The sequence below is a fragment of the Rhinopithecus roxellana genome, chromosome 5, assembly GCF_007565055.1.
Source record: "Rhinopithecus roxellana isolate Shanxi Qingling chromosome 5, ASM756505v1, whole genome shotgun sequence".
In the NCBI taxonomy this organism is placed as follows: Eukaryota; Metazoa; Chordata; class Mammalia; order Primates; family Cercopithecidae; genus Rhinopithecus; species Rhinopithecus roxellana.
In genome coordinates this window covers 175,482,432-175,494,953 of record NC_044553.1, presented here as the reverse complement: position 1 = coordinate 175,494,953, position 12,522 = coordinate 175,482,432, and the positions used below count along the sequence as shown (strand labels likewise).

General features: G+C 38.1%; 1 protein-coding gene across 8 annotated transcripts in view; it reads right to left on the bottom strand.

Moving 5' to 3' along the window:
- HERC1 (HECT and RLD domain containing E3 ubiquitin protein ligase family member 1) overlaps window positions 1-12,522 on the bottom strand; it is a 233,966-nt gene that overhangs the window by 46,429 nt on the left and 175,015 nt on the right. For 7 of the 8 annotated variants that reach the window (XM_030930058.1, XM_030930064.1, XM_030930063.1 and 4 more), the window contains exons 40-47: window positions 10,855-11,015; window positions 7,675-7,791; window positions 7,232-7,463; window positions 5,445-5,569; window positions 3,948-4,168; window positions 2,711-2,979; window positions 1,931-1,983; window positions 701-901 (exon numbers count right to left, since the gene is read on the bottom strand). In XM_030930058.1, coding sequence (XP_030785918.1) covers window positions 701-901; window positions 1,931-1,983; window positions 2,711-2,979; window positions 3,948-4,168; window positions 5,445-5,569; window positions 7,232-7,463; window positions 7,675-7,791; window positions 10,855-11,015 — 1,379 coding nt within the window. The remainder of the gene's footprint in view (window positions 1-700; window positions 902-1,930; window positions 1,984-2,710; window positions 2,980-3,947; window positions 4,169-5,444; window positions 5,570-7,231; window positions 7,464-7,674; window positions 7,792-10,854; window positions 11,016-12,522) is intronic. The other variant, XM_030930060.1, reaches the window with a different exon arrangement.

Sequence of the window (12,522 nt, the reverse complement as noted above, 5' to 3'; positions counted from 1 at the left end):
AGAATTTATAAAGGACCGAATTACCAATACCACCCAATTCTTTATTTTGTATTCCCTATACCAAAAATTTACCACACCCTCTCACCCAAATAAAAAGACTGCACAATAATTTTGAGTTGGTTACAGGATTCTCTTAACACCAAGTTTTTTTTTTTTTAAATAACAAGTCTTATAAATCTTTTTATTGCTTCGATATCATGAAAGACAAAAAAAAATTTTTAAGTTTATTTTTTCCTCTTGAGACAGGGTCTGGTTCTGTCACCCAGGCTGGAGTGCAGTGGCTCAATCATCGCTCACCATAACCTCAAACTCCTGGGCTTAAACGATTTTTCTGCCTCAGCCTCCTGAGTAGCTGGCACTAAAGGTGCACACCACCACACCCAGCTACTCTTCTTCTTTTTTTTTATAGAAATGGGTCTCACCATGTTGCCCAGGCTGGTCCTGAACTGTTGGCTTCAAGTGACCTTCTTTCTTCGGCCTTCCAAAGTGCTGGGATCACCAGCATAAGCCAACATGCCCAGCCAAAACTTAATATCACATTATACCTTCAAAATGTTAAAACAACTGGCTAAAGAGACTTGTTAGGGTGAGATAATGTTGAACCATTAGTCTTAATTACTTTTATTATTATTATTATTTACCTAAGAAACAAACTACAGTAGATGCTATAAAATCAATGCAAATCAGCATTTCAGTTTACCTATTTGCATTAGAGTCTCTTCCATACTGTTGGTGGCTGTGACCATTGCTACTGATGCTCCTAGTGGATCACTGTCAGGGAACTGAACTGGTTCTGGTACAATGCGCCGGTCATTTAAACCAAGCGGTCCAGCAAGCAATTCAAATTCTTCTTCACCAGTTAGCTTTTCATCTTCATCAACATCCAACATGTCCCAGTCTTCTGGAATTTAAATAAATAAATGTATAGTATGTGAGTATAAATATTACATAAATCTGCTGGCAATGGTTATTCTGAAAACACATCTAAAATGCAGATGAGCGGCGAGATGCGACGGCTCACGCCTGTAATCCCAGCACTCTGGGAGGCCGAGGTGGGTGGATTACCTGAGGTCAGGAATTTGAGACCAGCCTGGCCCACATGATGAAACCCCATCCCTACCAAAAAATACAAAAATTAGCCAGGCATGGTGGTGTGCACCTGTAATCCCAGCTACTCAGGAGGCTGAGACAGGAGAATCGCTTGAACCTGGGAGGCGGAGGCTGCAGTGAGCTGAGATCACGCCACAGCACTCCAGCCTGGGCAACAGAGTGAGACTCCATCTCAAAGAAATAAAAATAATAAATAAATAAATAAATAAATAAATAAAATGCAGATGGACTGAAAGTCCAGTGACCACACAATGAACTACGGCACCATCTCCTGCAAACTTAACCAAACTGCACTCCTGAAGCATAAGTGAGACTCTCAGGGAAAGGGAGTCAATGTAGTTAAATAAATTGACAGCAATAGCAAATGCTACAGCTGGTAATAGAGGTTTAAACTAATTAAAAATACTGTCATGGGTCTAACAAAGAGTTCTTAGCTGTCTGTAATCATTAGGGAATGAGTTATTTCAAGAAAATGAGTGCTCCAGAAAAATCAATGCTCATCTCTATTTATTTTTTACTTTCCACAATTAGGGTGGAAATGCAAAATATACCACATCCTTTCCCTACTTTGAAAAAAAATACACAAAATAGAAATTAATATTCTGTGGTAAAGCTGATGTTTGAAACCAGGTTCTCTTCCTATGACTTTTAAACCAGGGTTGTTGCTATTAAACTACCTTGAGTTTTTAAGGGAAAATTTAAGTTAACATGTACACAAATACAAACACACACACACGAAGGTGAATTTTAGTAACAGATGTTAAGCAGAGAGGATATATAAAAAAACATGTAAAATAAAGAGGCTCTCAAAACAAACTACCTTCATACACACTGTCTTGCTTGCCAATTAGATCTGGAGCTTGTCCCTTGTACCTGCACCAAACATGAAGAACATTGCATTTTTATATAAAACAGTTAGTACCCCAAAATGCAAATTAAGTCATTAGAACATTTTAAGAGGTCATTAATAAAGCAGCACAAAATAAAAAAGTATGTTTCATGTTACAGGCTAACATAATAAAAACTGCTGGTATGTAGGTACACACATGCTTACAACATCAATGATTATTTAACCAAACTACTGGGGAGATTTCTGGGTTACCTAAAACAACTCTTTTAACCAAATTCTATTCCATAAAGCCTTAAAGATTTTAATAGGTGACAATAAGGGCAACAAACCTACTCTCTAGGAATTAAGGATGTAAAGAGATAATATTTTTATGGAACTCATTTAATCAAAAGTCTGTTTTTTTAATCAGGAAAAAGATCTTAATTAAAATGCCAGAAATATGGTAGAAAACACCAATGAAAAGAATTGAGTAGAAGCCTCCTGAGGGTTAAGGAAAGGGTCCTGACCATTACTTGTCAACAAGTCAAAGGTTAACACAGTCAAACTCCAGGGAAGGATATGTTGCCATGCCACTATTCCTGAGAACATGAATTTCTGAAACCCCATCCATCCCTTCTGCCCAAAGTGTAGGAATCATGGGATTTCAGGGAAGGTTAAATGCAACTCCTCACATGAAAAATCTATAGTTCCCAAGACTTAAGGTATGAGGTATCTTTAGGAGGTCTGGATATTTAGACAATTTCAAGGTACCTTTCAGAACTTGTTGTCTTGGATTTGGTCTTCAGGGCTAAGTACTTCTCCCTGCAGGTGCCACATAACAGGTAGTATGGATTTCCACTCCCACATTCACCACCAAACCAGCCATCCACATAGGAACCATTGCTGCGATAGCCCTGGCGGTTTGCACTGCGCCCGCAGCCTGGGTGGTTTCTCTTCATGTGCTGATTGAAGCTGACGACACTGCATTCACACAGTTCACACACCACCACTTCTTCCCTGTCTTCAGACTCGCAAACATGCTGCACAAAAGGATTTCATACCAAATGATTACAGTCAATTTAACATAAAACCAAGAAGTGCCAAGTAGATTATTTATGATATTAAATTAACTACTTTATTACAGATGCTAGAATATTTCCATGTTCATTAATGCTACATAAATATTTCTTTCAAATCAGAATTCAGATAACACAATCTGAAGGTGTTCTTTGCCCTCTCTCACTCTAGTAAGTTATATCAATAATACAAGTAACTGAGTATCCTACTGAGAAAAGTTAATAAACATGACAATCTGTCCTATCTTGAAACGAGGTTTTTTTTTTAAAAAAAAAAAATAGTGAAAAGAATTAATTTTCATCTGGTCACAAAATGCATACCTATTTTATGAATTTTTGAGAAAAATCATTACGATTCACTTATTTATATAGCAGATTCTCTTTCCTGTAGGACTTACACCTATGAGCTTTTTGGTCTCCCTACTACAAAAATGTAATGCTAAACAATGTATACATACAAACCCACCATGTACCCTTCCCCCACATGGAAGTATTGACAAGATCTAGGTGAGCACTGGTTCCTAGAATTAGGCATTACATTGATTAAATGGAACCTATGAAGGAGAAGAACATGCATTCAGATAGCAATGTGAGCATAGCAGCCATGTTATATAACCTGTCAACATCTACTGGAACCTGATGCTTGTTTTGTAATCTATCTTTGACATCAGAATCAAATATTACCACAGTATGGCTCTATTCATCTTGTCTGGGGAGAGAAGCAATAAAATCCCACAGAGAAAGCAAGAGAGACTTTTCCTTATTAGTTTGTAGGTATCAAAGTAACCTCAGGCTTTAAATCCCCAAACATCAGGATGAGATATAAGATTTTTTAGAGTGTTTCAACTCTAGGCAAGGCTGCTGTTAGTAAGCTATATGAACAGGAGGGCAGGAAAATAAGTCACAGCAGCCCCCGCTGCAGTCACACACACCCAGGTAGGCCAATCCAGTACCTCTGGGATCCACATTCCCAGAATATCATTGTCACTGGTCAGGTCTTGTCCAAACATAGCTTCCATTGCTTCATCATCAAGATCAATTTCCAATTCCTCATCTAAATTAAAGTCATACAACGCCCCTGGGTCTTGCTGCAAAGATATTCCTTCTCTCCGACTTTGATTCCTGTGGGCCTGCACGGAGCGGTATAATCCCGCTCAGAACAAAACAAAAAAGGCATTTTATTTGAATGCATAAAATAATTCTGAGTATTTCGCCAGCTCCTAATTGCCATACATGTAGTAACAGCCAATATTTATTGAAGTTTTTCTTCTATATGATTATCATTATAGCAGTGGCTTATGCCTATAATCCCAGCACTTTGGGAGGTGGAGGCAGGAGAAATCACTTGAGGCTAGGAGTTTGAGACCAGCCTGGGCAACATAGTAAGACCCTGTCTTTACAAAAAAATTTTAAAAGTTAGCTGGGTATGGTGGCATGTGCCTGTACTCCTAGCTACTCAGGAGGCTGAGACAGGAGGATGTCTTGAGCCCAGGGGTTCAGGGTTACAGTGACCTAGGATTGTGCCATTGCACTCCAGCTTGGGTGACAGACCCAGATCCTATCTCTAAAAACAGCAACAAAAACATTATAAAGCATTGCATGTATTCTCTTACTTAAACCTCTCAATAACCCAGTGAGATATGAGTGCTATTACTATCCCCATTTGCAAGAGAGGAAACACGTGTGATAGGTATAATTTGATGTTTTATGGTCTGAGATCCAAGAAGCCAATTGAGACAGGTTCTCACCTACATGTATCAGTCACCTTAATTATATGAGAAATATACATCCTGTATTTTCTAGGATGGTCTCAAGTTCTCTCACTGTTCCCATAAATTACTGAATCATTACTTATGTTCTAGTATTTCAATGATCAAATTCTGTTTTGACAAATCACATATTCAAGTTTTTGATCTGGAAAATATATTCCTTATAATTTATATTTTACACGCCCAGAACATAATCCTAGACTTTACTAATGTAATGAGGGAATCTGGTCCTTACCTAGCAGTGAAGCCCTAACATCCACAGAGTAGTACATCTGAAAAGCCAGTGCCTACTTTTTTTTGGCACAGTGCCCTTTCCAGCTCCTTCTTACCACTGATGCTAAATATTAAACACACATCATCACTTCTTAAATTATAATTGACTGAGAGCAGAAGGAAGAGCATTTATATAATTTCTCAAAATCTACAAGTGGCCAATATAGACTTCTGCACCCGGGGGAACTTAAAATAAGCCTATGAATGTATGCTATGATTTAAATAAAATTATGTAAATGCATAGAAAATGATATCCAAATAGCTGTTCTGTTAATGTGGAGGGACTGAGCACTTAGTATCATTAGTTTGCATCTTCTTTAATGTGCCTTTATATTGCTTTCAAAGTAAGATCTTTCACAAAAAAAAGGTTATGAAACATACAATTACCTGCTCTTGCTAGCAATGTGCGAGCAGCTAAGTCAAACTTGTGCCTTCTCGTTACTGCTGAGCGACCTCTAGCTGATGGTCCACTTCCAGAAGCTGCATTCTCTGTATGATCCAAATTATCAGGGCTACAAGTGCAAGTAAGAAAGCAACACAAATTTTTAAAAACCATTATGAAAAGAAAGCATAGGTATAAGCTTACTTGTGGTGTTACTTTATTCTCACTGAGAATAAAATATGTTTATGATAAAATGTGAAACACATCTTTATCCCTGTACAGTTCAATTATACATATATCATTTCCTGTGACCTGAGCAATAACTTTATCTGATTTTGAATTCTGCCAACAACAAAATGATGTTTAATGCAGCTCAAATTTAAATGAGATCGGCCGGGCGCGGTGGCTCAAGCCTGTAATCCCAGCACTTTGGGAGGCCAAGACGGGCAGATCACGAGGTCAGGAGATCGAAACCATCCTGGCTAACACGGTGAAACCCCGTCTCTACTAAAAATACAAAAAATTAGCCGGGCGAGGTGGCGGGCGCCTGTAGTCCCAGCTACTCGGGAGGCTGAGGCAGGAGAATGGCGTGAACCCGGGAGGCGGAGCTTGCAGTGAGCTGAGATCCGGCCACTGCACTCCAGCCTGGGGGCAGAGCGAGACTCTGTCTCAAAAAAAAAAAAAAAAAAAAAAAAAATTTAAATGAGATCAAATATGACCGTAACTAAATTCTAAATGATTAAATACTTAAAATTTGAAATGACTGAGAATCCTTGCCTAGGAAAAACAGGTATTTCGAAATATGTTATGAAAATATTCACTGAGCTTGTTGGAAAAAGCTTGCATGCCACACAGGACACAAGCCTTGGTTACTATATGGCTCCATAGTTAAAATGAAAAATAAAGATCTAAAGTCATAAGAAGTGATGAAGGAAAAAAGATTTTTAGGGAGAATTTGTAAGATATTCTACTACATCTCATTTTAGGATAGGCATTATCACAGAAATCTTTTTACACTTAAAGAGGCATCTTCTACCAGATATTGAAAACTATACAAGAGATGAAAATATAAATATTACACAGAGAAGAGTTAAAAGTCCAATTCTACGACAGGCAGTGGCTCATGCCTGTAATCCCAGCACTTTGGGAGGCTGAGGCGGGTGGATCACGAGGGCTGGAGTTTGAGACCATCCTGGCCAACACGGTGAAACCCTGTCTCTACTAAAAACACAAAAAATGAGCTGGGCATGGTGGCAGGTGCCTATAGTCCCAGCTACTTGGGAGGCTGAGGCAGGAAATTGCTTGAACCGGGGAGGTGGAACTTGCAGTGAGCCAACATCGTGCCACAGCACTCCAGCCTGGCGACAGAGTGAGACTCCGTCTCAAAAAAAAAAAAAAAAAAAAAGAAAAGAAAAAAAAGTTCAATTCTATCAAATACATTAAATCAAGGTCCAATATTAAAATGAATGCTCGATTTAATATCACTTGTATGAGATAAAATTATTTTATTAGCATGTTTACTTCAAAATAAACTTGTTTCCTTTTTCAGTACAATTTTATACAAAAATTTTGAAATTCCTTCTGGCATGAAAACACCTGTTCAAATCAAAACTTGTCATATCACTTCTACCCTTCACAGAAATATAAACTTGTAACTAAAATGCCCATCTTTTCATATAACTATATTTATCAACTTTACATACAATTAGAAGCATTTATGAAGGGATATATAATAAATGGGGCTCTGAAATTTATAACACATGGAACAAAAGTACAGGAACTGGAATTTCACCTTTCACTAAAACCTTCCTCCATTTCAGCAGCATCAGCTGATGGTATGTCTCCAGGTGACTGCAAGTAACAGGGATCATTTGACTTCCCGCCACTGCCTAGAACGGCTGCTCCATGCCTGGAGTCTGCTGTGCTACCCGACTGGGGCTCCTCTTCATCCTCATGCCCAGGGTGCTCTATCATCCACATGGCAAGGACAGTGATATTCTGGGCATCAGCCTCTCCCCGAGCACCTATACAGGGGAAAAACAGTCTGATGCTGACTTTGAGCAAAGAATTAGGTCTTTATGTTACCAGTTTAAGAGTGTTTGCTATGATGCTCTTGTAACAAAATATAGTGTTAAAAATCTTACCAAGTTTCATAGCCTCTTAAAAATTATGTTGTCTTTAATAAGCTAGGACTTCTCATATCTGTATACACTGATACATAAAAACTTATCGTACCTGTAGCTTCCATGGCTTTGGCAATCTGCCGAAGAGAGAACCCCATTTCCAGCAAGGGAACTGCAATTGCTGGAGGAGGAGGAGAAGTTGAAAGTCTACTGCTTGGGTCTGACAACGCTGAGACAAAAGGAAGAGAAATAAGAACCTAAATATTACTAGATACCATGAGTAAAAAGTGTCTTCATAGTCCTCAATTTCCTAGTATTGTCCAAGTTTAATGAAATTTTCCTCTACTCAGAATATGTGGCTGGGCACTGTGGCTCACACCTGTAATCCCAGTTTTACTAACATCCATTTATGTTATACTTAGTAAAGATTTGTGTAGAGGTACTCTAAGAATATGTAAATATCCCACTCCTCATCTAAGTTCCATATTTGCAAATTTGTGTACTCAATAAAATTTATTTGTAATCTCAAAATCAATACTCATGTACTTTTGTAGTCATTTGTGACATATGCAGAGGGACTAAAAAGTTTAGTCCCTCAACACATGTGTTCACAGCTAAGGTCCAACAAGGTGATGCTCTGCCTTCATGTTTCAGCTCTTATGTGAAAAACAAGGGTCCTTTTCACAGTCTATTTAGTGCTACATTCTTTGCATTTTTGTGCTTTTGGTTGGTGATTTCCCTGATTAAAATGGCCCCAGGCATAGTGCTAAAGTGTTGTCTAGTGTTTCTAAGCACAAGGAAGCTGTAATGTGCCTTATGGAGAAAATATATATGTTAGATAACCTTCATTCATGATGAGCTATAGTGTTAGTGGCCATGAGCTCACTGTTAGTGAATAAACAGTATATGTTAATTGTGGTATCTTTAAATAGAAGGATGCATAAAACGAGATTATACAGTATACTGATCAGACGACAGAAATGTAACTAGGAGTTCACAGGAACTTAATCCTCTACTTCTCCTAGGAGCAACGGTTCAGTATTTGCTAATTCAGTGTCCATAATGACCTTTTAGAACATAACTATTGCTAATGAGAATCAACTATTATTCCACATATTCAGTAAGTCAGAGGAAAGACTGAACATGTGAAATAGACATGGAAGATGAGATTTAAAAACAAAACAAATCAAATGTCTACCGATGAAAACTACAGCGTCTGAACAGAAAAATACACTGGAGATTAACAGAACATTAGACACTGCAGAAGAAAAGATGAATGAATTAGAAGATATAGCTATAAAAACTATCCAAAACAAATAATAATTTATTATGGAGCTTATAACATGTGTAAAAGTGAAACGTATGATAACAAAAGTATAAATGATGAGAAAAGGAAAATAAAATCATCCTGTGGTAAAATTATTATTTTAACTATGTATGAAGTGATACAATACCACTTTAAGGTAGACTCTGATAATTAAAGATGTATACTATAAACCAGAAGGTAATCTCTAAAAATATAAAACAAAGTACAGTTGACCCTTGAACAACATGGGTTTGTGCTGCTTGGATCCACTTATACGTGGATTTTCTTCTGCCTCTGCCACTCCTGGGAGAGCAAGACTAGTCTCTCCTTTTCCCAGCCTACTCAATGGGAATATGATTATAATGAAGACTTTTATGAGGATCCACTTCCACTTAATGAATGGTAAATATATTTTCTCATCTTTATGGAGTCAAAAGTTATATAAAGATTTTCAACTGTTCAGGGGGTTGGTGCTCCAACCCCTGCAATGTTCAAGGGTCAACTGTATAGATAATAAGCCAACAAAGGAGATAAAATGGAATAATAAAACTCATTTAATTCAAAGAAAGTAGAAAAGAAAAAGAGAACAAAAAACAGGTGGAACAAAATAGAAAAAAGGTGGATTTAAATCCAACCATATCAACGATCACATTAAATGTAAAAGGCATAAACACTCCAATTAAAAGGTGGAGAACAGCAGACTGGATTAAAATAAGCAAGACTCCCTTGAGGCCAGGAGTTTGAGACCAGCCTGGGCAACATGGTAAGACCCCGTCTCTACAAAAAAAAAAAATACAGAAATTAGCTGGGTGTGGTGGCGTGCACCTGTAGTCCCAGCTACTTGGGAAGCTGAGGTGGGAGAATTGCTTGAGCCCAAGAGGTTGACGCTACAGTGACCCAAGATCAGTCTAGCCTGGGGGACAGAGCAAGAGGCTGCCTCCTAAAAAAAAAAAGAAAGCAAGACCTAACTAACACATGCTGACTTTACCCATTTTAAATATAAAGACACAAATGGATTAGAAGTAAAATGATGAGTAAAGATAAACCATCCTAACAATTTTTAAAAAGCATGAGTGGCTATAATAACATCAAACAAAGCAGATTTCAGGACAAAAAAATATCACCAAGGATAAAGGCATTTCATAATAACAAAAGGTCTATTCATTAAAAGTATATAAGAATCCTAAATGTTTATGAACCTACACACAGAGCTTTGAAATGTATGAAACAAGAACTGAAAAGAGGAAATAGAAAAATCCACTGCTATCATCACAGATTTCAACAACACTCTGTAAATAATTGACAGAACAAGTAGACAAAAAAATCAGTAACGATAAAGAAGACTTGGACAACACTATCAGCCAATTTGAGCCTGCTAAACAATTTTAGAACACTCAACAACAGCACAATACACATATTTTCAAAATGCACTTGGAATATTTACCAAAACAGATGATATTCTAGGCTATAAGACAAGTCTCAATAAATTTAAAGTGATTCAAATTATATAAGATATGTTCTCTGATGATAATAAAATTAGAAAGCAATAATAAAAAGATACCTAGAAAATCGCCCAAATATTTGAAAACTAAATAACATACTTTGAAATAGTCCAGAGGGCAAAGAAGACATCAAAGGCAAATTAGAAAGTACTTTAAATGAAAATGAAAACACAGCATTTCAAAATGTGTGGGTTGCAGTTAAAGCAGTACTTAGAGGGAAATTTACAACACTAAAAATGGCTAGATTGGGAAAAATGAGGAGTTGATATGACAAATGTACAGCACATCATCTCTCTCCCAAATGGCCATAATTCAATCCACAGCTTCAAAATGAAGATGATAGCTCAGTTTAAAGGGGCAGTTCCCCTTCATTAAAATCACTATTTTACCTTCTGTGAAGACAAAACAAAATGCCCACATAATGAAGTCCCACACATCTGGGATGCCAACTTTTGGATGTCATAATGCATATCAGCACACACACCTGTGCGGTTAGCTGGCCTTGCTGACTGGGAATCAGGAGAAGTTAAACTTTGCCTCCTTCCTACTTCATCAGAAGGAGAGGTGGGTAACGATGATATTGGAGGAGTCTGTGCCCGACGTGTGGGAAGTACAGTGGTAGTTGGGTAACTGGAGAACATTTGCCTTTAAGAAAATAACAGTGGTTAGCATAAAAATCCAATTTACAAAATAATACATATCACAATCTTCTTATAGAAGAATATGCAACCTGGAAGACTTAACAGGTCAGCTATAGTTTAATGAAGAATATGCAACCTGGAAGACTAAACAGGTTAGCTATAATTTAATGGAGGGTGGGGAGAAAAACTCCTCAATTTTAAAAACGATTATCTCATATGGCACTTTCAGTATAAATGTAATAAAACCTTATGATTCTTTCAGCAAAATGCCAGCAACACAGCAGATGGGGGAAATATAGCCATTAGCAAAATAGATGAAAAATGCCTGCCTTCACGGAGCTTTCCTTCGATTATAATACCAAGATGAGAGGGGTATTTTGGTATACATAGTTAGAGTGCAAAGAAGGCTTTTAAATATAGGTAACCTGCAGTTACTTTTAAATATTAATATAAACTCACAAGCTAGTCATGAAATTAGTCACGTGGATTGAAAGTAATGGTTTACAGGCAAGTTATGGAAAGAAAAGGTAACTGTTTAGTTACCTAGCACAACTGCAAAACAGTACATGAATGATATGCCAGCTGCAGAGTCAGGGACAAGTACAGCGGGGCAGCCCCTCTTCAGTTGAGAATGTGGAGCACAGTCGGGGAAAGGTATGGGGGGAGAACCCCTCTTCAGTTGAGAAATGTGGACAGTGGTTAGACAATAAAGTCCAGGAAGATCCACACTGACTGCTCCTCAGATTTGTCCAAAAGAACTAGGAACTTTCTAAGTATCAAAAATGTACTGTCTACCAAGTCAGTAATACAATGGTATACACACAGGAAGCAGCAGTTCCCTGGTTTTTCCTCTACTAAATGATGTCTGCCCAGTAAGAGCCAAGTACAACTCTAATGAAGTCCCAGCCAATAGCAGGGAAATTAAAACAGAAGAAATGAGAAGTCAAAAGTCCTGGTGAATGCCTATGGGAGCAAGGGGGCATGATTTTACCACTGAATCCCATGCCCACACTAGTAAGAGCTAAAAAGGTTACAAGAGTCATTGATGCTACTGATTTTGTGTGGACGCCTTGAATTCCGTAATTGCCAAAGGGATTAAAAACCATATTAGAATGTCCTATCAGGCAAGCATGGTGGCTCACACCTGTAATACCAGCATACTTTAGGTGGTTGAGGCCAGAGGATCACTTGAGGCCAGGAGTTCAAGACAAGCCTGGGCAACAAAGCAAGATCCCATCTCTACAAAAAAATTTTTAAAAATTAGCCAGGGGCCAGGCATGGTGGCTCACATCTGTAATTTCAGCACTTTGGGAAGCCAAGGTGGGTGGATCCCCTGAGGTTGGGAGTTCGAAACCAACCTGACCAACATGGAGAAACCCCATCTCTACTAAAAATACAAAAAGTTAGCCGGGCGTGGTGGCACAGGCCTATAATCCTAACTACTCAGGGGGCTGAGGCAAGAGAATTGCTTGAACCCAGGAGGCTGAGGTTGCTGTGAGCCGAGATCATGC